This window comes from Amblyraja radiata, chromosome 24 (genome assembly GCF_010909765.2).
Source record: "Amblyraja radiata isolate CabotCenter1 chromosome 24, sAmbRad1.1.pri, whole genome shotgun sequence".
NCBI classification, from domain to species: Eukaryota; Metazoa; Chordata; class Chondrichthyes; order Rajiformes; family Rajidae; genus Amblyraja; species Amblyraja radiata.
Window position 1 is genome coordinate 26,927,713 of NC_045979.1, and position 26,727 is coordinate 26,954,439.

General features: G+C 43.8%; 1 protein-coding gene across 1 annotated transcript in view; it reads left to right on the forward strand.

Moving 5' to 3' along the window:
• Window positions 1–26,727, forward strand: part of LOC116986918 — a 38,249-nt gene that overhangs the window by 10,276 nt on the left and 1,246 nt on the right. The window contains exons 4-7 of the mRNA XM_033042719.1: window positions 16,123–16,329; window positions 18,580–18,640; window positions 20,881–21,066; window positions 22,466–22,559. Coding sequence (XP_032898610.1) covers window positions 16,123–16,329; window positions 18,580–18,640; window positions 20,881–21,066; window positions 22,466–22,559 — 548 coding nt within the window. The remainder of the gene's footprint in view (window positions 1–16,122; window positions 16,330–18,579; window positions 18,641–20,880; window positions 21,067–22,465; window positions 22,560–26,727) is intronic.

Consider the following 26,727-nt stretch of genomic DNA (forward strand, 5'->3'; position numbering starts at 1 on the left):
ATTCCAAGGTGGGAGATGGGGAGAGAGAGGGTTTGGTGGGGGGTTGGGTATTTGCGTTTCAAGAAAACAATCTGTATCATAATGATCCCAAGGGTGATCCCGTAGTCAGGATCAAACCCAGGTCTTGTCGTTGAGAGGCAGCAGCTCTACCAGCTGCGCCACTGTCCCGCCCAAAAAATGTTACTTCTGTTTCTCTCTTCTCAGATGCTATCCTGATCTCCTGCACCTATTTTCTATGTTTCTATGTTTCTATGATCTGCTGAGTATTTCCATAATTTTACCATATTTCCAGCCTCTGTGGTATTTTGCCTTTGTGATGAGGTTAGGATATCTATGAAGATCACAGCCCAGCAATTGCATGCGGTTTATGTTGCTTGCCAATTAAGTAACTCCAGCCTGAAAGTTCCTATGTATAGGCATGGGCTGCTTCAGTGCCTGAGGAGCGATTAATGGAATTGACACTGCTCAATCGTCAGAGTTTTACTGCGCAGAAGTAATTTTGTGCATTGAAATTAAATGCTTGTTTTGTGTCTGCATGAAAATATAGGAGCTCGTGTTGCAACTACTTCTGGTGGGCACGTTCCTGGTGCAACACCAAGGGTGTCCAATGTTCTTAGTCCTTGAAATTAGTTGAAATGGCTAAAGACTGAGGAAGAAGGGTCTCAACCTGAAATGTCACCTATTCCTTTTCTCCATGATGCTGCCTGATCCGCTGAGTTACTCCAGTTTTTTTGTAGTACACACTAGGGACAATTTACAATTTTCATTGAAGCCAATTAACCTACAGACCTGTATGTCTTTGGATAGTGGGAGGACACTGGAGCACCCGGAGAAATCCAACGCGGTCACAGGGAGAACGTACAAACTCTGTATGTTCGTATGGAGTCAGGATTGAACCCAGGGCTCTGGCGCTGTAAGGGAACAACTCTACCGCTGCGCCACTGTGCCGCCCCTAGCAGCACATACTTGCAGCTACACTGCCATTTACTGTCGCTGCAAGTAAGAATTGCATTGATCAGCATCAGTACATATGACAATTAAACACTCCTGACTCTTGATAAACTCATTTCCTTTAGCACTGGCTTCCAGTCGATCAAATACATGATTTCAAAATATTACTGTTGGTTTACAATGCACTGAATGGTCTAGGGCCAAAATACATTTCTGATGTTCTGCTACATTATGAACCATCCAGACATCTGAGGTCCCCAGAGTCAGAACTAAACATGGAGAAGCAGCGTTGAGTTTTTATGCACCACATATATGGAACTAACTTCCAGAAAAATGCAGGTCCGCTCCTAAACCGGGGCTGAAGACTTTTCTGTTTGACGCTGCTTTTAATTACTTTTAATTTTAATTAAATTAAATAATTATTCATTTCTAACACTGCACTGTAATTTTTATTCTTGTATTTTATGCTTGTCTTATTCTAATTTAGCTTGTTTTTATTTTCTATTCTTTTTAATGACTATCTTTAATTGTTTGATTGCTGTTTAATGTCTTGTGTAAAGCACTTTGAATCAAAGATCCTATAGCGATCTTTGCTTTGAATTGTCTTGTTGCTGAAATCTATATTGATCTTGACCACTTCCTGTTGTTTTGTATATTAATTTTAGAAAAAACGCTGCCACTTATCCAATCCAATCCAATCCTACTTTATTTGTTAAGCACTTTAAAACAACCAATGTTGACCAAAGTGCTGTACAGAAGAATAAACAAGACATCATAAACAGACAACATAACAGAACATAACATAACAGCTCACATAAGGCGCAAAAATTACATATGAAATACAACAATAAATTAAAAGACATAAAACATGAGTAAAAATAATACTTATGGCTATGATTTTTGGCCATCTTACTCAGTCCCCCTCCGCTGCGCAGGACAAGAGGATTTTTCCCATCGATGTAAAATATAAGAGTTAAATATGTTTAAAAAATGTTGAGATTCTCTCTCCTGAAGGCCACGCCCCTTCCGGAGGGACTATAAAAGTGTTGAGTGCCTCAGTCAGTCTCTGCACGACGCGCTGTCTTTAGTGGCCTTGCACCCTGCTTGAAATGGTATGAAACGGCACTTGAATTTGGTGGACTTGCACCCTGCTTGAAATGGAATTTCAAGGAATAGCCATGAGTCAACTGCCACCCCACCAGCCATGAGTGAGTGAGCTGCCAGCACAACAGGCTTGAGTGTCTGAGCTGCCAGCCCAAGAATCCATTCGGCCCACAATATCCATACTAGTCCTCTGGAAACCAGTCCCTTCAGCTCACAACACCCATACTAGCGCTCCAGAAAGCCCCCCCCCCCCCCCACTGGCCACTAATATTGGAATTGGTGGAGAGGTGGAATATCCCACTTATTCTAGTGTGCTATATAAATAAACTTGCTTGCTTGCTTATACCATGGTCCGAGCCTTCTCTGTGTTGTTTTGTTGCAAACATCCAAAACTAATACAGTATCTGTCGATCTGCTTCTTTCACAAGAACATGACAATTTTCAATCATCTCACTCTTGGTTCCACATCATATGAGATCTTTATGACTACAGTATTCCCTTGTAGAACTGAGTGCGTGGAAATTAATTTCTGATCACAGCAAATTGATTCATACCATTCATCAAAAAGTTATTTCACTTTGCAGTGTTTTTGATTTGCATGAATTTTTCACAGACCCTGATCCATCCGGTGATGACGTTGATCGAGGTTAATGGAAAATGTCAATGGAGTTAAACATTTCCCTGTGTACACACATGGGATGTAAGTGGTTAAGTGCCCACATCAGTAATGGGTGCATTGTGCTACTAAATATGTCAAGTGTCCTTAATTATATCCTCAAACACGCAAACTAGAGGTACTGGAGGAACAGCATCTCATATTTTGCTTAGGTAACATAGAAACATAGAAAATAGGTGCAGGAGTAGGTCATTCAGCCCTTCGAGCCTGCACCGCCATTCAATATGATCATGGCTGATCATCCAACTCAGTATCCCGTACCTGCCTTCTCTCCATACCCCCTGATCCCTTTAGCCACAAGGGCCACATCTAACTCTTAAATGTAGCTTACAACCCAACAGTATGAACATTGAATTCTCCAATTTCTGGTAAACACACACTCCCCTTTTATTGCCCCGTTCTTCTCTTTGCCCCATCCATTTCTCCCACTAGGTAACGATTTATCTGTCTGTATCAGTTGTCCATCTGTGATATTGTCTCAGCTTGTTTAGTTTAGTTTAGTTCAGAGATGCGGTGTGGACACAGGTCCTTCAGTCCACCGAGTTAGCACCGATCAGCCACACACTAGTTCTTTCCTAGACACTAGGGACAAATTTACAAAAGCCAATTAACCTGCAATCCTGCATGTCTTTGGAATGTAGGAAGAAACTGGAGCACCCAGAGAAAACCCATGCGGTCACAGGGAGAATGTACAAACTCTGTACAGACAGCAACCATAGTCAGGGTGGAACCCGGGGATCTGGCACTGTGATGCAGAAACTTTAGTTTAGTTTAGTTTAGAGATAAAGCGGAGAAAAAGGCTTTTCGGCCTACCAAGTCCGTGCTGACCTGCGATCCCTGTACACTAATACTATCCTACCAACATCATACACACACTACGGACAATTTAAAAATTTTACCAAAACCAATTAACCTACAAAACCTGTACGTCTTTTGAGTGTGGGAGGAAATTGGAGCACCCGGTGAAAACCCAAGTGGTCAGGGGGAGAACATACAAACTCCATACAGATAGCACCCACAGTCAGGATGGAACCCAGGGTTCTGGCACTGTAAAACAGCAACTCTACTGCTGCATCACTGTCGATTGACAATTTCTGATTCCTTCCTAAAATAATTAGTTTCCTTTACAACTAAAATTAATTGAGTGTATGCTTTGGTTAAGTTGATACAAACAAGATTGTTAGATGTTTTTATTAAGCGATACTGAGGGCCTGGGATGGGTCACTGTTTGCTGTGCTGTTCAATTAAAGAGCTCTTGAATGGTTATCTGGTCACTTTAATTAGTGTTGTGTTCAGTTATCTCATCTCAGCTTGTAGTGAGACAGGGTAGAGTAAACTGGTAAAATGTGGTTTGGAGAGAAAGAGTTTAGAGATACAACATAGAAACAGGCCCTTTGGCCCACTGAGCCCATGCCAACCATCGATCACCATTCACACTAGTTCTATGTTATCCCACTTTCGCATCCACTACGTATACTCAAGGGGCGGTTTTACAGAGGCCAATTAACCTACACACCAGCACATCTTTGGGATGTGGGAGGAAAGCGGAGCACCTGGAGGAAACCCACGTGGTCACAGGCCCACACGGACACTTACATGGTGCTAATGTGGACAGGGAGAGTGGGAAGGATCTCCACAAGCTTTTCTAACAAGGTAGCAACTGGGAGTGGGAATTTTAGTGAGTGAGCTAGCCTGATGCCATGCATTGCTGGGTTATAGAATCCAAGGACAACCAGAGCTGATTTTAGACCTTCTTCATTGTATTATATGAAATGATTGGCAAAAACGTCGAGTACTACCGAAAACTACAGAAAAGCAAGCTTACAGTGACTTTAAAAAAAAAATGAATTGTTTTAATAAATGAAAAAAAAGCAAGTGTGAAACAGCATACAAAAAACAAAACAAGAATATTTATAAAGTGTCATAAACAATATCTATAAATAAATAAAATCGTATGTGTCCGAAAAGGAGCAGGAAGAAGCCAAAGCTTATTAATTCCCACCCCTTATTCAACTGCTTATAATTATCTTATACAAATTTAGCAGCTATATGTACACCATATGTACACCAGCAGCTATATGTACACCAAATTATTTACATTTATACACTAATCAAATAGTGTATCAAAGACTTAAAGTAGCTTATAATGATGCCATGAGAATATGACTTAAGAGACCTAGATGGTGTCGTGCAAGTGAAATGTGTGTGGCTGCAGGAGTCAATACTTTACAAACTGTCTTAAGAAATCTTATGTATAAATTTATTTGCAAGATTAGTTCAAGTTCAAGTTCAAGTAAGTTTATTGTCATGTGTCCCTGTATAGGACAATGAAATTCTTGCACACAGAAAATAGTAGGCATTTACTACAAAACAGATAAATGTGTCCATATACCATGATATAAATATATACACACATGACTGAATGGCCATATCAAACATAAGGTTTAGCACTACACGCTACCAATCCCAGCTGCAGAGACATTGGTACAGTTGTCTCCTTGTAGGACACTGATTTTTTTAAATATTCTTGATCTTAAACCATGTATTGTGCATTTGCATGTAATTAACTGTGCTTTTGTAAGTAATTTATTGTGCTTTTTTATGCAATTTATTCTATGTAATGTCTTGTCTTTTATCTTGAGTCTGTAATAAAAAGTAAGTAAGTAAGTAGCATCAATTTGGGAAAATTCTGTGCTGTCTCTGAAGGTAGAATATACACTGGTGTAAAGATGAACTCCTTACATAAATTTTGAACCACATTAAATAATTTGGAAGCATTCCTATAAAAAGCGTGATAATTAGAAACACATGATGTTGACTTATTTAGCCGTCCCTATTTCCCTGCCTCCATCGCATCTGTTCTGACTTTACTTTTGTCTTCAATACCAGTGCCTTTGATGGGTCTTACTTTTTTCTCACTCCACCGTCGTTGTCAGGGCCTTGACCACATCCACCATAATTTATCACCTTCACTTCTGGTCTCAAATCGTCTTTTCACCCTTATTTGTATTTCTATGATTCTACAGACCTTGGCTGGGAACCTGGGGCTCACCAAAATTGTTCCCAATTGGGCCCCACACCTCCTTATATATATGTGTGTTTATATTTATATCATGGTATATGGACACATTTATCTGTTTTGTAGTAAATGCCTACTATTTTCTGTGTGCTTAAGCAAAGCAAGAATGTCATTGTCTTATACAGGGACACATGACAATAAACTCACTTGAACTTGAACTTGAACTAATCTTGCAAATGTAATGAAACTATGGAGAACCCACTTTAGAATTGACAAATAAAGGATTCAATTCAATTCAATTCTAAAGTGGGTTCTCCATAGTTTCATTACATTCCCTCTAAGCATTCTACATTGCTTACATTCCACCCCACATCTTTATGCTAGTGGCTCATCCCTTTAGGAGGTGCGGGGCCCAATTGGGAACAATTTTGGTGAGCCCCAGGTTCCCAGCCAAGGTCTGTAGAATCATAGAAATACAAATAAAATCTATTATAGACTTTATATCTCTATGGTAGAATGGAAAGTAATCAAAATGTGCGCTTAAAAAGTGCCTGCGAGTTAATGGACCAAACAGATCTAAGCTACATTTTAATATAAAATTGCATACATGTAAGCCTACAAGTAACAAACAAAATGTGTAGATCACCTCTGAAAAGTACATAGTTACAATACCACTTGTTTTAGTGACTGTGAAATGAAAACAAAAGTAATTTAATTAACTAGATCCTGGAAAACCAATAACCATTGGCGAAAAACTAGTCCAGGCATGAAATTTTGGGTTTCAACCCCATCCTACCCTTTACGCTTCTACCCCATCCTAACTTAGTTGTGTGTGTGTGTTAGTTGTCTGTGTGTGTTAGTTGTCCATGCGTGATGTGTGATTGTTAATTAGTGCGTTATGTGTGTGTGGGAGGGAAGGAGAGAAGGGAAGAAGGAGAGAAGGGAGGAAGGAGAGGAGGGAAAAGAGAGAGAGTAAGAGAGGGAGGGAAGAAGGGAAGGGAGAGAGGGTAGGGAAGGAGAGGAGGGAGGAAGGGGGCCGGCGGCAGGAGCGGATGCCGGGGTCCGGGCGGACGGGTGTGAGCTGAGGCCAATGTTTGTAAACGTTGCTCCAACCCCCGGCCCTCCCTGTATTGTTCACCACGGCTCCCTAGGGAGAGAGAGGGGTGGAGCTGCGGTGTGTGCTTGAAGCATGGCAACTGGAGGGCGGGAGCGCTGCCCCGGGTCCATGAGGGAACGGCCCACCTCCCCCTCTCCCCCTTCTCCATTCCCCCTCACACCCCCCACCCCGTCAACTCCCTTCTTCTCCCACCATCCCTCTACTCTCTCTCCACCACTCTCTCCCTCCTCCACCCGAGGCAAGAGTAGCTTATTCTAGCGCGGGGCCCCATTGGGAGCAATTGGTCCTATTGGCTTAAGGCCGACCATGCATCTGTGATACTGTGCCTGACACTTTCAGTGTGCAAATGCGCACTCTCCATACTACTCTCTCTTCTATACCGCAGATGTTTCTCAGTGTAAGCATTCTTCAGGGCAGTGCCCCCTCGAATGTATTGCACGAGTTCAGTGCTCTCGGCAAAATCATATCCAACTACTTCATTATCAATCTTCCTCCTCTCTTTGTGAGAATGATTTTTTCCTCCAGTGATTGCAGAGTGGTTTGTTCATTTACATTTCATCAGGAACAGGCAACAGAGGTTTTGGGGAGAAGGCAAGAGAACGGGATTAGAAAGGAGAGATAGATCAGCCATGATTGAATGGTGGAGTAGATTAAATGGAGGAGTAGAATTAGGCCAAATGACCTAATTCTGCACCTATTACTTATGATCTTATGAAATGAAGAGGTGGGGTTGGTCATAACCTTTGACCAAAATATTCACCGGACAAACACACACATCCTATGACAACAACAGAAGAAACTGGCTTCTGGATCTTCAATGTTGAATGACTCACTTCTAGATTTCTCCAAAGCCTTGTGCCTTCTGCAATGCACAAGAGTGTGAATAAAATATTGTCTACTTGCCTGGATGATTACGCCAGATATATTCAGAACTCAACAATCTACCCAGAACAAAGTATTCCATTGTTGCCAGCCATCATGTTCCATCCAAGAACAGTTTATTCTCAGCAACCACTTGGCTCTTGAACACTACATAACACTAACCTCAACTATGAATTAATTTATGCGTAGACTGGAACAGTAGATCTGTGGAGAAAAAGGATGGGTGGCGTTTCAGGTCGAGACCCTTCTTCAGATTAATTAATTTAGATTAGTTTAGTCTTGTTTACTTTTGTCACATGCACTGAGGTAGAATGAAAAGCTTTTTTGTTGAGTGTGATCCAGTCAGTGAAAAGACTATACATGATTACAACAAGCCATCCCACAGCTTACTGATACAGAATAAAGGGTATAACACTTAGTCCGATTAAAGATAGTTCAAAGGTCTCCGAGGAGGTAGACGACAATAGACAATAGACAATAGGTGCAGGAGTAGGCCATTCGACCCTTCGAGCCAGCACCGCCATTCAATGTGATCATGTCTGATCATCCACAATCAGTACCCCATTCCTGCCTCCTCCCCATATCCCCTGACTCCGCTATCTTTAAGAGCCCTATCAAGCTTTCTCTTGAAAGTATTCAGTGAACCGGCCTCCACCACCCTCAGAGGCAGAGAATTCCACAGACTCACAACTCTCTGTGTGAAAAAGTGTTTCCTCATCGCCATTCTAAATGCCTTACCCCTTATTCTTAAACTGTGGCCCCAGGTTCTGGCCTCCCCCAACATCGGGAACATGTTTCCTGCCCCTAGCATGTCCAAACCCTTAATAATCTTATATGTTTCAATAAGATACCCTCTCATCCTTCTAAATTCCAGAGTATACAAGCCCAGCGCTCCATTCTCTCAGCATATGACAGTCCCGCCATGCCGGGAATTAACCTTGTGAACCTACGCTGCACTCCCTCAATAGCAAGAATGTCCTTCCTCAAATTATGGGACCAAAACTGCACACAATACTCCAGGTGTGGTCACTAGGGCCTTGTACAACTGCAGAAGGACCTCTTTGCTCCTATACTCAACCACTCTTGTTATGAAGGCCAACATGCCATTCGCTTACTTCACTGCCTGCTGCACCTGCATGCTTACTTTCATTGACTGATGAAAAAGGAGCCCCAGATCCTGTTGTACTTCCCCTTTTCACAACTTGACACCATTTAGATAATAATCTGCCTCCCTATTTTTGCTACCAAAGTGGATAATCTCACATTTATCCACATTAAACTGCATCTGCCTTGCATCTGCCCACTCACCCTGCATTCTCATAGCATCCTCCTCACAGTTGACACTGCCACCCAGCCTTGTGTCATCTGCTAATGTTACTTTGAATCCATTCATCTAAATCATTGATGTATATTGTAAATAGCTGTGGTCCCAGCACCGAGCCTTGCGGTACCCCACTAGTCACTGCCTGCCATTCTGAAAGGGACCCGTTATTCCCTACTCTTTGTTTCCTGTCTGCCAACCAATTTTCTATCCATGTCAGCACTCTACCCCCAATACCATGTGCCCTAATTTTGCCCACTAATCTATGTGGGACCTTATCAAATGCTTTCTGAGAGTCCATGTACACTACATTCACTGGCTCTCCCTTGTCCAGTTTCCTAGTTACATCCTCAAAAAATTCCAGAAGATTAATCAAGCATGATTTCCCCTTCGTAAATCCATGCTGACTCGGACCAATCCTGCTACTGCTATCCAAGTGTGCCGCTATTTCATCTTTTATGATTGACCCCAGCATCTTCCCCACCACCGATGTCAGGATAACTGGTCTATAATTCCCTGTTTTCTCTCTCCTGCCTTTCTTAAAAAGTGGGATAAAATTAGCTAACCTCCAATCCACAGGAACTGATCCTGAATCTATAGAACATTGGAAAATGAACACCAATGTGTCCACGATTTTTAGAGCCACTTCCTTAAGTACCCTGGGATGCAGACCATCAGGCCCTGGGGATTTATCAGCGTTCAGTCCCATCAGTCTATCCAACATCATTTCCTGCCTAATGTGAATTTCCTTCAGTTCCTCCGTCACCCCAGATCCTCTGGCCACTAGTACATCAGGAAGATTGTTTATGTCCTCCTTCGTGAAGACAGATCCAAAGTACCTGTTCGACTCATCTGCCATTTCCTTGTTTCCCATAATAAATTCACCTTTTTCAGTCATCAAGGGTCCAACTTTGGTCTTAACTATATTTTTCCGCTTCACATACCTACTAAATAAGCTTTTACAATCCTTTATATTCTTGGCTAGCTTACCTTTGTACCTCATCTTTTATTCCCGTATTGCCTTTTTAGTTATTTTCTGTTGCTCTTTAAACATTACCTAATCCACTTGCTTCCTGCTCATCTTTGCTACGTTATACTTCTCTTTTATTTTTATACTGTCCTGGACGTCCCTTGTCAGCCACGGTCACCCCTTACTCCCGTTGGAATCTTTCTTCCTCTTTGGAATGAACTGATCCTGCACCTTCTGTATTATTCCCAGAAATACCTGCTATTGTTGTTCCACAGTCATCCCTATTAGGGTATCTTTCCACTCAGCTATGGCCAGCTCCTCCCTCATGGCTCCATAGTCCCCTTTGTTCAACTGTAACATGGACACCTCCGATTTACCCGTCTCCCTCTCAAATTGTAGATTAAAATTTACCATATTATGGTCACTACCTCTTAATGGCTCCTTAACCTCAAGTTCCCTCATTAAATCTGGTTCATTACACAACACTAAATCCAGAATTGCCTTCTCCCTGATAGGCTCCAGTACAAGCTGCTCTAAGAATCCATCACAAAGGCACTCCACAAACTCCCTTTCTTGGGGTCCAGTACCAACCTGATTTTCCCAGTCTACCTGCATGTTGAAATCTCCCATAACAACCGTAGCATTACCTTTACGACATCCCAATTTTCAGGATGAGGGCTGCTCTCTGGTTGGTGAGAAAACCGTTCAGTTGGCTAACAGCTGGGAAGAAACTGTTGTTATGGACTATGGACTGGTTTTGGTTGTGCTAAGGTTTTTTTACACGAGTACACACTAGTTCATTGATTTATTTGTTTCTTGTATGTTTGTCTATGTGTATTGTGTTTACAGGTCTGTTGTAAAGCATCAAGTAAGAATTTCATTGCCCATGTTGTCAGCACATATGACAATTGAACATTCTTGTCTTGTATCTACAAGAATCCACCAGGTGGCGCTTGAATGGCAGCCTCGCCTACAGTATGACCTTTTCATCTTTTCTTTGTTATTTTTAGTGTGTTTAAAAAGTATGTGTTAATGTTCTCTGGTTTGTTTTATGTGGGGGGGAAGGCGGTGGGGGGGGGGGGGGGGTGTCGGGGGAAACCTTTTTGCAATCGTTTGTTTTCCCGATGGTATCTCCGGTTGCTCTGCGGCCTAACATCGTGGAGTTGGAGGCCTTGTTCTGGACAGACTTTGAGCCCCACCGTGGGGCGTGGACTTACCATCGGAGCTGATTCCTTGCCTGGGATCGATGCTCCAACCACAGCCTGTGGACTTTAACATCAAGGAGCTTGCAGTCTCGGGAGAGACTGAGTTGGGAAGCCTCAAAATCCGCACGACATTCGACATTACACGTCATCATGGCCAGGACCTATACTGCTTATCTTTCACGGTTCCATTTTGGGAGTATCTTCAACACATCATCTGTACTGCAATCACCTTCTGAAGGACAATTATAGATGACCAATACATGATGATCGAGCTACTGAGGTCTTCAACCTAATTAAAAAATAAATAAAATCCTCTTTCGGAGCAACCGTGTAGAATCAGATATTCAACGAATACACCGGTGTTCATTAAACGCCAGACATATACTGATACAATTTAAAGTATTATATAGGTTACATTATTCGAAAACTAAATTAAATAGTATTTTTCCGAATCTCTCCGCTATTTGTGATAAGTGCAAGAAAGCAGAGGCAAATTTAATACATAGTTTCGTTACATGTCCTAAATTGAATTATTACTGGACAGAAATTTTTAAAGTTATTTCTGAAGTCATCAAAGTTAAATTGGACCCTAACCCAAAGCTAATAATATTTGGAATTCCGGATTTACATCTATCACTTACAGTAAATCAAAGAAATTTCTTTGATTACTGTTTGATAATTGGGAAAAAAATCATATTGAAATTTTGGAAGGGAACATTATCCCCCACAACCAAAATGTGGGCAACAGAGATGATGGAGACGTTACATCTGGAAAGAATTAGATTTGTCCTATTGGACAAGTATAATTCTTTTGAACAGATATGGTCTCCATATATACAGTATTTAGAGAAGTAGCTGTTCTTGGCAACACAGCTCGGCGTGCACCCTGCGGGATTTGGTGAGAATAATTCATTTTTATATTGGAATTAACATATATGTCTTTATTGATACTATCACTTGTAGTAGTGTTATTAATAATACATATTGTGGTTACTAAAAATTTTTTTTTTTTTTTCGTTTCTCTTTTCTTTCTTATATATAATCAAATTATTATTTAATCACTCTCTTAATGATTTATAACTGTTCTATTCTTTCTCTATCATTATTTCTAAAAAAATAGTAGATAAGTATTACTAGTGTTTTACTTAATGCAAATTGAATTAATTTGATATAAAGTTGTTTGAAGCATTGTAATTGATTACCTTTAATAAAAAAATATATTAAAAAAAAAAGAATCAGATATTCAGTGGCATTTAGTTTCCCCCTTTAAAAAATCCACTAAATGTCTAAAGGAAGAATGAGTGTCTTCTTCAGCATTCCCTCAGCATTGAGAATATTTCACTTTCACTCTGGCTTAATGTATACCAGCTTTGAACCCTGTAAATGTGAAACTTCCAAAGTTTTCCTTGTTCCACAAATTACTGATGGATTTGGTTATCTGAACATTTGTATGAAGTAATCGCCGACGCTTGGGTGACACTTCGGTTCGAGACCCTTGTTCAGAAGGGTATCGACCCGAAACGTCATCCATTCCTTCTCTCCGGAGATGCTGCCTGTCCTGCTGAGTTACTCCAGCATTTTGTGTCTATCTTCGGTCTCGACCAGCATCTGCAGTTCCTTCCTACACATTGAAATCTTCATTGATTGGTAACTTCATCCTCTAACTCTTTTCTACTCAACTTCCCCCAATCCCACCCAAGTATTGTCCATGCATCCCTTTCCATATTCCAGCCCCCTGACACCCAGTTCCTTTCTTGTCCTCCCACCCCTTCATACGCCAGGTCTCCCATCTTGTTCTTACCACTCCTCCTCCCCCCGTTCCCTTCTGCCCACCAACCCTTTTTCTGTTTCCACATTTCACACCCCATGATCCCCTCTTATCAGATGCCAATATTTGCACCCTTTTGTCTTCTCCACTCATCACCTCCAGCCCTGTTTTCTATTCACCCTTCCCTCCCGCACCTGATGCATCTTCTCACCTTCTCTCCTGTTCTTCCCCCACCCCTTTCCTCATTCTACCAACTACTCCATCAGACTGAAAAAGGGTACTGACCTAAAATGTTGTCCATTTCCCTTCAAAGATGCTGCCTGACCCGCTGAATATTGGTCTGAAGAAGGGTCTCGACCTGAAACGTCGCCCTTTCCTTCTCTCAAGAGATGCTGCCTGTCCCACTGAGTTACTCCAGCATTTTGTGTCTACTGAGTTCCTCCAGCCATTTGTTTTTGTTGAAGGTTCCAGCATCTGCAGTTTCTTGTGTCTCCAAGCATCTTGCATCACCCGCCTTCTGAACTAAAGGTTTGGGATCTCCGACAGAAAATAAACAAAAATCTGCATATGTCATAAATCTGAAATAAAAGCAAAAAATGCTGGAAACACTCAGCTGGTCAGACAGCATCTATGGAGAGAGAAACAGTCAATGTTTCAAAATTGATGAAGGTTCCTGGACATGAAACAGTAAGTTTCACTTTCCGCAGATGCTGCCTGGCTTGCGGACCTGCTGAGTAGTGAGGTTTTGCTGGACATTGATGGTTCAACCAGTGAACCTATGCGGGTGTTGCTAAGAAATTTAAAAAAAAGGGATGATCACCTTGTTGGTACAAATAATCAATGGAAATTAGAAGAACAAATATGCCAGAAGATTGTAGGCATTGGGGCCAGTGACCAAAATGTAACTTTAAAATAAATATGGATAGGGACAGGGCTGGTCCACAAGTTAAAGTTCTGAGTTGGGGCAAGGCCAACTTTGACTGGGGCTTGCAAAAGTTGTTTGGAGTAGGTTGTTTGTGGGTAAATGGATGTCTGGAAAGTGGGGTGTATTAAAAGTGTGACAGTGAGTGTTCAAAGCATACATTTTCCTGTTAACGTGAAGGGCAAGGCAGGTGGGCACAAGGACATTTGAATGATGAGAGAAATTGAGGGTCTGGTCAGGAAAAAGGAGGTTGAAACATAGAAACATAGAAAATAGGTGCAGGAGGAGGCCATTCGGCCCTTCGAGCCAGCACCACCATTCATTGTGATCATGGCTGATCGTCTCCTATCAATAACCCGTGCCTGCCTTCTCCCCATATCCCTTGACTCCACTAGCCCCTAGAGCTCTATCCAACTCTCTCTTAAATCCATCCAGTGACTTGGCCTCCACTGCCCTCTGTGGCAGGGAATTCCATAAATTCACAACTCTCTGGGTGAAAAAGCTTTTTCTCACCTCAGTCTTAAATGACCTCCCCTTTATTCTAAGACTGTGGCCCCTGGTCCTGGACTCGCCCAACATTGGGAACATTTTTCCTGCATCTAGCTTGTCCTGTCCTTTTATAATTTTATATGTTTCTATAAGATCCCCCTCATCCTTCTAAACACCAGTGAATACAAGCCTAGTCTTTTCAATCGTTCCTCATATGACAGTCCCGCCATCCCAGGGATCAATCTCGTGAACCTACGCTGCACTGACTCAATCACAAGGACGACAGATGGCACAATGGGCTAAGTGTTCGGCTGGCAACCGGAAGGTAGCTGGTTCGAATCCCGCTTAGAGTGCATACTGTCGTTGTGTCCTTGGGCAAGACACTTCACCCACCTTTGCCTGTGTGTGTCCTTGGGCAAGACACTTCACCCACCTTTGCCTGTCTGTATGGAAGTAATTGTGTGAAGCACTTTGGGGTCAATGCAAGTTGACTAAAAATGTGCTATATAAATAAAGACATTATTATTATGTCCTTCCTCAAATTAGGAGACCAAAACGGCACACAATACTCCAGATGTGGTCTCGCCAGAGCCCTATACAACTGCAGAAGAACCTCTTTACTCCTATACTGAAATCCTCTTGATATGAAGGCCAACATTCCATCAGCTTTCTTCACTGCCTGCTGTACCTGCACGCCAACTTTCAGTAACTGGTGTACAAGGACGCCCAGGTCTCGCTGCACCTCCCCCTTACATAACCTAACCAAATTGAGATAATAATCTGCCTCCTTGTTTTTGCCACCAAAGTGGATAACCTCACATTTATCTATATTATATTGCATCTGCCACGCATCTGCCCACTCACTCAACCTGTCCAGGTCACCCTGCAACCTCCTAACATCCTCTTCACAGTTCACACTGCCACCCAGCTTTGTGTCATCCTCAAACTTGCTAGTGTTGCTCCTAATTCCCTCTTCCAAATCATTAATATATATGGTAAACAGTTGCCGCCCCAACACCGAGTCTTGCGGCACTCCACTCGCCACTGCCTGCCATTCTGAAAAGGACCCGTTCACTCCTACTCTTTGCTTCCGGTCTGCCAACTAATTTTCTATCCATGTCAACACCCTACCCCCAATACCATGCGCTCTAATTTTAGTCACCAGCCTCCCGTGCGGGACCTTATCAGTTGAGTTATAGGCAGCTGTATGCTAAGGTTCATTATAAGATTCATTATAAGGTTAAAGATTTAGATAAGAATGTATAAGACATAAGTAGTAAGTTTGTAGATGACTAAGGTTTGTGGCATAGTACTGTAGACAGTGAATATGGTTATCAAAATTACAGCACGATCTTGATCACCTGAGCACAATGGATGAAGAAAGGTTAATGGAACTGCCAGAGGGGATAGTTGAGGAAGGTACAATAACTGCATTGAAAAGACACTTGGACAGGTGCATGGAAAGGAAAGGTTTAGATGGAGAATGGGACCAACTTAGATAAGGCATCTTGGTTGGCATGGAGGAGTTGGGCTGAAGGGCCTACAATATTTCCATGCCGTATGATTCTATGACTATGAACTTGCCACAGCCTCTGGATGTTAAAGCTGTTCAGAACAGAGGTTACTGTTGGATTGCAGTCCAGAGATGAATGAGCGCTCGGTGGAACTGAATGTTAATGCTTATGATTTCTTTGACAGCGTTACATTGACGGAGGATTTACGAACAGCCAGCCTCTGTATGACAAGAAGAACACCATCACCATTTCCCCATTCTCAGGAGAGATTGATATTTGTCCCAGGGATTTTGTTGATTGCTTCTTACTCTGTTTTGCCAACTGCACCTTCGGATTCACCCCTGAAAACCTGTGTCGCGTCGGCTTGGCTCTCTTCCCACCAAGCCCCAAGGTAATCTTTTTGTTCAAAGACTGCGTTCAAAATTATTTCAAATCCTTCTCAAAACCATCAGAAAACACTGCCTAAAGGTAATCACTTTCCACCGGCCTAATTTTTCCACCATGAATCTAGCATCTATCTGATGACAGAGGTGTCAGGGGTTATGGGGAGAAGGCAGGAAAATGAGGTTAGGGGGGAAAAGATAGATTCGGGTAGGGGGCGCTGCTCTGGCAGCAGCCATGTCAGCAGCGCGTCAGTTCTTTCAACATTTTTTTTATTTTTTAGTATGTTTTAAAGTATGTGCTTAATGTTCCTTTGTGTGTTTTGTGTGGGGGGTGGTGTGGGGGGGCAAGGGGGAAACCGCTTCGGTCGCCTCCTCCATGGAGAGGCGACTTTTTCCAGGTCGCCTCCCCCGTGGCCTAACAACAAGGATCGGCGCGGCCTTTCCCGGAGACGCGCCCGGGACTTCAGCGGCGGGCGCAGCGTGGACTCTCGTTGTGGAGCGGGTGAGCCCTCGCTGGGGCTCGCTGGAGGGGAGCGCTCCGTTTCGCTGGCCCGGGGCAGCCGGCAGCCTGAAGTCGCAGCCTGAAGCCACGGTCTTCAGAGCTCCAGCTGGTGCGGCGTCTACAGCCCTCGTGGGGGACCCGGGGGAAGAAGAAGCCATCACTGCCGGCCCGCGGCCAACTCCTACCGCGGGGCCGGCATGGACTTACCATCACCCCTGGAGGGGAGCTTCGACCGCCGGCCCTGCAGTCTACGGTGCTTCTGGCTGCGGCAGAGACTTTAAATCTCGACCGCCGGCCGAGGCCTACAACAACTTAAAGCTCCGGTGAGGAAGGGCCGATCCTGGACTGACTCTGGACTCTGGTCCTGTCCACGGGGGGGAATTGGAGGAGGACTGGCCACATTTTGTGCCTTCCACCACAGTGATGAATGCTGTGGTGGATGTTTGTGTTACATTTTTATTGTGGTTGTGTGTTCTTTATTATTGTATCGCTGCTGACAACCCAAATTCCACCGACCCTGGTTGTGTGGTAATAAATTCTATCTAATCTAAATTCTATCTAGCCATGATTGAATGGCGGAGTAGACTTGATGGGCCGAATGGCCTAATTCTGCTCCTGTCACATATGACCTTACGCTACCACAAGTTTAAAGACTTAAACTCTTTGCTCTTTTTCTGATGTACGGAGATGTGGTTTCTCAGGGATCGTGGAAAATCAATATAGTGATGATGGGTGAAGTTAACAATATTTAGTCAAGATACTTTCCTGGCTGAAGATATCCCGTGCAATCCCAAAACCATTCCATGCATTCAAGAAAACATGCGTCCCATCAGTTGGACTTTATCCTTTCTATGATTTACTGCAACTGAGAATTGCAACATATTTCATGTCCTTTCCTTCTTCCCTTCTTCATCTGCAATACTTACCTGGTAAATCTTTCCTGGTTTCTGTAAATCCATAACTGGGTTGAGTGTAATGTAAATCCTTTCTCATTCACCTGCAATACACCGCTACCCCCCCCCCCCCCCCCCCCCCACCCAAACCCCCCGCCCCTCCCCCCCCAGCCCCCACCCCCCGCCCCAGCCAATCCCTAATTGATCTGACTCCCATCTTTCTCTATCCAAAATGTCCCAACCCCCCCACCCCTATGTAATTCCCCAGGATTCTATCAGTCCCCGATCCAGTCTCTGAGGATGTCTGTCATCTCACACACCACGTATTATAAAGTCCTTATCACCCTCTAGAATCCTGTGCGCACTTTATCCCTCACTGGGAACAGCCCCATCTTTCATGCATCCCTCTACAACATCCCTACCTCTCATTCTCAGGTGCTGTAAACCCCATCACCCCCATCTCTCTCCCCAGTGTCCCGTAACCCTCAGTCCAGTCAGTGGTCTACACACTGGAAGGAATTATGAGAATGTAGTTCTTACAACCCAGCGGCATGAATATTGAATTCTCCATCTTCAAGTAACCCTTGCATTCCCTCTTTCTCTCTCCCTCCCCCACCTTAGACCTCTTGCTGATTTCACAGCTTCGTATTCCTCCATTACCACCATGTCCCCAGCCAACAATGGACCATTGTGGGTTCCACCTTTGCTGAGTCATCGAAGCAGGCTCTGCTTTGTTCTGTACCTTCCCATACCTCTCGTGTCCCCCTCCCGTCACCTATGCCTTTTCTCCAGAGATGGTGCCTGACCCACTGAGTTACTCCAGTATTTTGTGTCTACCTGCTGCATTATGATTCTTGTTTTAGGTTCTGCAGAGATTTCTCTGGAATGGCTACAGTGACACCTTGCTTTACATGCAGACAAACAGTGAGTATGAATGTATTGTGGAACTTGAACTTAACATGTGTTGCATGAATCTACAGAAGGTTCAGTAACTTTGCTTTCTCGCTCTTGTTCTTGGCTCTGTAATGTATCTATGTGGGTGAGTCACAGAGTCAGAGAGTGATACAGTGTGGAAACAGGCCCTTCGGCCCAACTTGCCCACACTGGCCAACATGTCCCAGCTCCACTAGTCCCACCTGCCTGCGCTTGGTCCATATCCCTCCAAATCTGTCCTATCCACGTACTTGTCTAACTGTTTCTTAAATGTTACGATGGTCCCAGCCTCAACTAACTCCTCTGGCAGCTTGTTCCATACACCCACCACCCTTTGTGTGAAAAAGTTACCTCTCAGATTCCCATTAAATCTTTTCCCCTTCACCTTGAACCTATGTCCTCTGGTCCTCGATTTCCCTACTCTGGGCAAGAGTCCAGGACTAGAGGTCATAGCCTCAGAATTAAAGTACTCTTTAGGAAGGAGATGAGGACCATCTTGAGTCTATCAAGTACTTTATGCAGCCGCTTCACCACTGGCGAATATATTTTCTTAGGATAGCATAGTGGAGCAAGGGTTTGATCCTGAATATGGGTGCTGTCTGCACGGAGCTTGTGCATGCTCCCTGTGACCACGTGGGTTTTCTCCGGGTGCTCTGGTTCCCTCCTACACTCCAAAGACGTACAGGTTTATAGGTTAATTGTAAATTGTCCCTCGTATGTAGTGTAGTGTTAATATATGGGTTGATCATGGGTCAGCATGGACCCGGTGGGCCGAAGGACCTGTTTTCACACTGTATCTCTAAAATCTAAAACTTACACAAAGTATTGATTCAATTTTGGTCACCAGAAGGTTATCGTTAAGCTGGAAAGGGTGTAGAGAAGATTTGAGCACCTGAGCAATAGGGAGAGTTTGGGCAGGCTAGGACTTAACCATATAATAACCATATAACAATTACAGCACGGAAACAGGCCATCTCGACCCTTCTAGTCCGTGCCGAACACATAATCTCCCCTAGTCCCATATACCTGCGCTGGAGGCTGAGGGGTGATTCTATAGAGATGTATAAGATCATGAGGGGAATAGAAAGGGTGAATGGTCAGAGTCTTTAACCCAGAGTAGGGGAATCAAGAACCAGAGTACATGGGTTCAAGATGAGATGGAAACGATTTAATAGGAACCTGAGGAGCAATTTTTTTCACACAGAGGGTGGTGGGTAATAGAATAAGTTGCCCGAGGACATAGTTGAGGCAGCGACTATAATAAACAACATTTAATTGACATTTAGACAGGTACATGGATAAGAAAGGTTCAGAGGGATATGGGCCAAATGCAGGCAGGTGGGACTAACGTAGATGGGGTATCTCGGATGGCATGGGCAAGTTGGGCCAAAAGGCCTGCTCTGTACTGTATGATTCTATAATTGTAAATGTATTTTCATTGAGTCATGCAACTGGAAACAGGCCCTCCCCACCCTATCCAAGACCATGTAGACCATTCTAACACGAATTGTGCTTTTGAACTTCCATAGACATAGACATAAAGCAGTACAGTACAGGAACAGGCGTTTCAACCCACAATATGTCTGACAATATGCCAAGTTCATCCCCTCTGCTTGCTTCTGACCCACATCTCAATTTCTTACATATCAATGTGCCTATCCAAAAGCTTCTTAAATGCCACTCTCGCTGGGGATGGAAAGGAGTCGATTATTGTCGATTTTCCACTATAACCGAGTGAGGTATTACCGAGTAATAGAGTGCCATGGTAACAAATAGTAGAAACAAAGAACTGCAGTTGCTGGTTAATACGCAAAATAATGCATAGTGCTGGAGTAACTCTGGGTCAGGCCGCATCTCTGCAGAACACGGATAGGTGACGCTTTGGGTTGAGACCCATCTTCTGACTCTCCGTCTGGAACTGGGCCTGGAATCCTGGTAAGTTGGTGGATCTGACCTATTGGGATACTCCAGCACTTTGTGTCCTTTTACATAAAATGCTTGTGATGTTATATCCAAGTGTTCACCTTAAAAGATACTGCCAAAATTAAACACAATTCTATCAGTAAAGACTCTTGCAGTTTTTGGACAAATAGTGAATGATTTACACTATGCATTTACCTGAAGGTCTACATCACTGTCTTTGAATGCTATCTCATTCCTTAATATTTGGGAAGGGAAGAGACTATTATTTCAGAATTTAGAATTTACAAAGAACCTGTGTTTGTTTTCAGACATGCTAAGTCTTGATGCCCCGATTATAGTGAAGATTTTATCAAAATACCACTGTAAGAAGCGTTTCCAATGTCTGGCTTCATCGGGTGCTGAAGAGGCCAATCGCCATCTGCAATTTGAAGCGAGCTGCAGGGCTCGTTGGTCGGAAGGCCAGCCTTCTCGGCGCAAGGTCCGGATTCCTAAAGGTATCGTTCTCGTATGTTTCTCCATCCTTTGATGATCACATCACTTAGTAGGAACCCGAGTGAACATTGGGGACCATGGGTGAACATGGGGGACCACGGGTGAACATTGGGGGCCACTGTTTACTGGACTTTGGTTCCTTCCCTCACAGTGGGGAACTTTGGTGCGGCTGTGGGGATGTTTGTGTTGTGGACTACTGTGTTCTGTGTTTTTGTGGGGTTGTTTTTGTATGACTGTAAGGAAAATAGCATTGTGTTATCTCTTAATAGAAGAGAATGACAATAAATTGAATCCAAATCCAAAATCCAAAAATAATGAATAATTTGCACAATGCTCTTGCATGGAGCCTTCACTTGTTGGAATCTTCACTCCAATCAATGTCCTCCCTCACTTCTCCATCACGGCCTCTTTAAGACCCAGCTGAAGTATACTCCATGAAGCCCACCCCATGCCTTTGTCCTGAATGATTTTGTGGCTCTATGAATTCAGTGTGAAAATTCCCCCTGAAGTGCTTTCTGATGCAAAACCATATTAAACCTGTAATATCAGTGCAAGACATTGTTCTTCTATTCCACGGACTGAGATCTTATTGAAATTGGGAGGTTTGGCAATTTTAACGACTGAGCCCTGTGTGATCAAAATTTGCTACTTTGTGCTCCATTTTACCAGTCATATAGAAGAGGAACACCAAACCATTGAATTTCTCAGAGAAATCACATTGCCACACAGTTATCTCTAGTGATCACAGGTAGAACGTGCAAACTCCACAGAGACAGCACCTGAGGTCAGGATGAACCCTTAGTTGCTGGAGGTGTGAGACAACTGCACTCCCACCTTCGAGACCAATCTTCTAGTGTGCCCCAGTTACATTGTACTGGCAGAGATCTGGGAGCAGGAGGCTGGCTGGTTTGACAAGTAGGAAGTCTATATAGAAGCACAGAAGAATTATCAGAGAGAGTGCGCCAAATACCGAACTCATTTCCATTCTCCATCCGCTTCTCCCTCCCATTCATTCACAATTCCTTTCCATTTCATCCTCAATTCTTGCTCCTTTTCACCCCTTGCTTACAATTGCCTCCTAAGGTTTCCCTCCCTTTGCCCTCTCCAATTCTCGCTCCCTTTGCCCCCTTGATTCTCCCTTCTATCCCCCCCCTGATTCTACATCCCTTTGCTTTCCTCGATCCTTTGCTTTGCCCCCCCCACCCCCCTCAATCCACCCCTTTCTCCCCCTTGATTCTCTGTTTTTGCATACTTGAATCTTTTTTCTGTATTCTCTCCTTTAACCCGCCTCGATTCTTTCTCCCTTAGCCCCACATTCTTTCTCACCATCAAGTGACATCTTTACAGTGTTGTTGATGTTTTAAGATGTAGCTAAATTATGCTTTCCCCATTTTTTATCAGCATTACTGTCGATGGGCATTTGGAAGAGCAGCATCTTTGACATCTGCAGTTTGGTCTTCTATCCAATACATTACGTGACATCTGTTGCTCAAAGGTAAGTGTTGGACTCTTTCTCACAGATTTGCTTGTTTCTTTAGAATTTTGTGTTCTCTGATGTTTTTGTACTGATCTTCATAGAAAGACAGTGCTGACCTGAGGGGCTGAATAGCCTCCCTCTGCTATTTCCCAAGCTCCTATGAAGATTCAGTCAGCAGTAATGCTACCAAACCACTCAGTGATGAACCCATACCCAGTACCATCAGTACCAATTATAAGTGTTTCTCAATATAGTGAAGCACTGATGCATCTCCCAAGGAGGGACACTAGATGGTGATCCTGGTGGGCTCTTTGTCCATGTTTGGCCTGATGCCCTAATAACTTAATGGAGTCAATGTCGAGACCTCCCAGGGCTACTCCCTCCCACCGGTGACCTTGTCTCTTGGCCAAAAGGACTGACGTTACCGAGAAAGATGATGGAAAAATAAAGACACAATGTGAAGACATGGACAGGTGATGTTTCAGTCAAGACCCTCTTTCAGACTGACTGCAATAGTTTTTAGTTTAGTTTAGAGATATAGCATGGAAACAGGCCCTTCGGCCCACCGAGTCCACGTCGACCCTCGATCATCCCGTACACCAACGCACACTACACTAAGGAAAATTTATGATTCTTACCGAAGCCAATTTACCTACGAACCTGTATGTCTTTGGAATGTGGGAGAAAAACTGGAGCACCCGGAGAAAACCCACGTGGTCACGGGGAGAACGTACAAACTCCATACGGACAGAACCCGTAGTCAGGATTGAACCTGGGTCTCTGCGCTGTAAGGCAGCAACTCTACCGCTGCGTCATTGTGGCCACTCAGTAGGGGACAGAAAGCTGGAATAGAGGTGGGGGCAAGGGATGGGTGGATACAGGTGAGGTGGGTTTCAAAGGGTATATAAAGGCCCAGGATAAAAAGGAAGACAAAAGGCTGAGAGAAGGAGAGAGGAGGAGAGAAACGTGAAGCCAGAGGAAGGGATATAGATGGGAAGGGATGTAGGGCGGTGAAAGGGAGGGGTGGGATAGTATGGGAAATGGGCGTGCATCCAAGAGAGGAACAGGGAGGGAGGGAGGGAGGGAGGGAGGGAGGGAGGGAGGGAGGGAGGGAGGGAGGGAGGGCGGGCAGGGGGAAAAGTTGGGGAGGAAGGTGGTTGGTTTGTTAACTAAAATTGGAGAATTCAATGTTCAGACCATTGAGTTGTAAGGAGCGTGAGGTGCTGTTCCTCCAGTTTTTGTGTGTGGCACCACCCATCCAATGTGGGTGATGGACATTGAGTTCCCCATCCTGTATAGGGGTTCACTCATCAAGGGTGAAATGGAGCCACCTTTGGTAATAAATGATGAAGTATCCCTCGCTGAGTCCATTCCCTGTCAATGCGCCCTTAATGGGGTAGCACTGAAGCATTGAAGCATCAGATGATGATGTTAAGAGTGAGGTCGCTCTCCTTTCAGTCACCAGTGCCTGGAGTCATGGAGTCCTATAGCACAGACTGTGCTGGCCATCAAGCCTACTCCTATACTAACCCCATTTACTCTCTCTACATTCTCATAGATAGCTCTGAGGTTCACCACTCACCTACTCACCAGGGGGTAATTTACAATGGCCAATGAATCTCCCAATCTCGCCTTTGATAAGGTGCCGCATGGGAGACTGGTGACTAAAATTAGAGCACATGGTATTGGGAGTAGGGGGTTGACGTGGATAGAAAATTGGTTGGCAGACAGGAAGCAAAGAGTGGGAGTGAACGGGTCCTTTTCAGAATGGCAGGCAGTGGCGAGTGGAGTGCCGCAAGGCTCGGTGTTTGGGCCGCAACTGTTTACCGTATATATTAATGATTTGGAAGAGTGAATTAGGAGCAACACTAACAAGTTTGCGGATGACACAAAGCTGGGTGGCAGTGTGAACGGTGAAGAGGATGTTAGGAGGTTGCAGGGTGACCTGGACGGGTTGAGTGAATGGGCAGATGCGTGGCTGTGAGGTTATCCACTTTGATGGCAAAAACAAGGGGGCAGATTATTATCTCAATGGAGTTAGGTTAGGTAAGGGGGGGGTACAGCGAGACCTAGGTGTCCTTGTACACTGGTCACTGAAGGTTGGCGTGCAGGTACAGCAGGCAGTGAAGATAGCTAATGGAATGTTGGCCTTCATAGCAAGAGGATTTCAGTATAGGAGTAGAGAGGTTCTTCTGCAGTTGTATAGGGCTCTGGTAAGACCACATCTGGAGTATTGCGTACAGCTTTGGTCTCCTAATTTGAGGAAGGACATCCTTGTGATTGAGGCAGTGCAGCGTAGGTTCACAAGATTGATCCCTGGGATGGCGGGAGTGTCATATGAGGAAAGATTTAAAAGACTAGGCTTGTATTCACTGGAGTTTAGAAGGATGAGGGGTTATCTTATAGAAACATATAAAATTATAAAAGGACTGGACAAGCTAGATGCAGGAAAAAAATTCTAAATGTTGGGCGAGTCCAGAACCAGGGGCCACAGTCTTAGAATAAAGGGGAGGCCATTGAAGACTGAGATAAGAAAAAACGTTTTTACCCAGAGTTGTGAATTTGTGGAATTCCCTGCCACAGAGGGCAGTGGAGGCCAAATCACTGGATGGATTTAAGAGAGAGTTAGATAGAGTCAAGGGATATGGGGAGAAGGCAGACACGGGTTATTGATTGGGGACGATCAGCCATGATCACAATGAAGGGCCGAATGGCCTCCACCTACACCTATTTTCTATGTTTCTATGTTTCTATGTCTCTGTGATGTGGGAGGAAACCAGAGCACCCAAACAAAAGCTTCTGGGTTTTGTATTGAACATGTAACAACATGCAATTTGAGGATGAAAAACGAAGATATCTGAGACCTTGGCTAAATCTGTGAGAGTGTGACACTCTCAGCCTGTTCCTTGACTAGTCTATGGGGGTGATTCTCATGACATTGAAGCAAACTACCCAATTTGTCAGTGACTAAAACATTGGAGGGATGGCTTGTACTTTGCAGAACTGTTCGGTATAACTGAATGCCTTATAGTTTACTTTAGTTTAGGGATATGGTGCAAGGACAGGGCTATTGGCCCACCGAGTCCGCATCCGACAAAGTGATCTCGGTACGCTAACACCATCCTACACACAACAGGGACAATTTACAATTTTAACAAGCCAATTAGCCTACAAATCTGTACGTTTTTTGAGTGTGGGAGGAAACCGGAGCACCTGGGGAAAACCCACGCAGTTCACAGGGAGAATGTACAAACTACCTTCAGAAAGAACCCTGCAGTCAGGATCGAACCTGGGTCTCTGGCGATGTAAAGCAGCAGTCCTACCCCTGCACCACCATGCCGCCACCTTACTGGACGTATTTCAAAGGATGTTTATGTGTAGAGGCAATCAACAGTAGCAGATGCTGGAAATCTGAAATAAAACGATAAATGCTAGAAACTCTTGAATTAGTCTGCCTCTGGTCTTCCCCAGTCTGTGTTTTAATCTTGAGATCCTCAATCTCCATAATTTCAAATGTCTTTAGCCTGGACCTGGCAGATGAGATTGAAAACTGTTAGACTTTGAACCGATGCAAAATTAGACTTCACTTTGATCAGGTCGACCTGCGGTTATATGTATCAATATCTTAGAAGAGAAGAGGGAGAATATTATTTTTATTTGCTCGTAGCTACTGACAAAGAATTTTAGAATCAATTTAGACAAAAAAAAACTGAAGTAACTCAGCGGGCCAGGAATCATCTCCAGAGAAAAGAATAGAAACATAGAAACATAGAAAATAGGTGCAGGAGTAGGCCATTCGGCCCTTCGAGCCTGCACCGCCATTCAATATGATCATGGCTGATTATCCAACTCAGTATCCTGTACCTGCCTTCTCTCCATACCCCCTGATCCCTTTAGCCACAAGGGCCACATCTAACTCCCTCTTAAATATATCCAATGAACTGGCCTCAACTACATTCTGTGGCAGAGAATTCCTGAGATTCACCACCACTCTCTGTGTAAAAAAATGTTTTTCTCATTTCAGTCCTAAAAGATTTCCCCTTTATCCTTAAACTGTGACCCCTTGTTCTGGACTTCCCCAACATCGGGAACAATCTTCTTGCATCTAACCTGTCCAACCCCTTAAGAATTTTGTAAGTTTGTAAATAGGTGACGTTTAGGGTCGAGAACCTTCTTCAGACTCAGT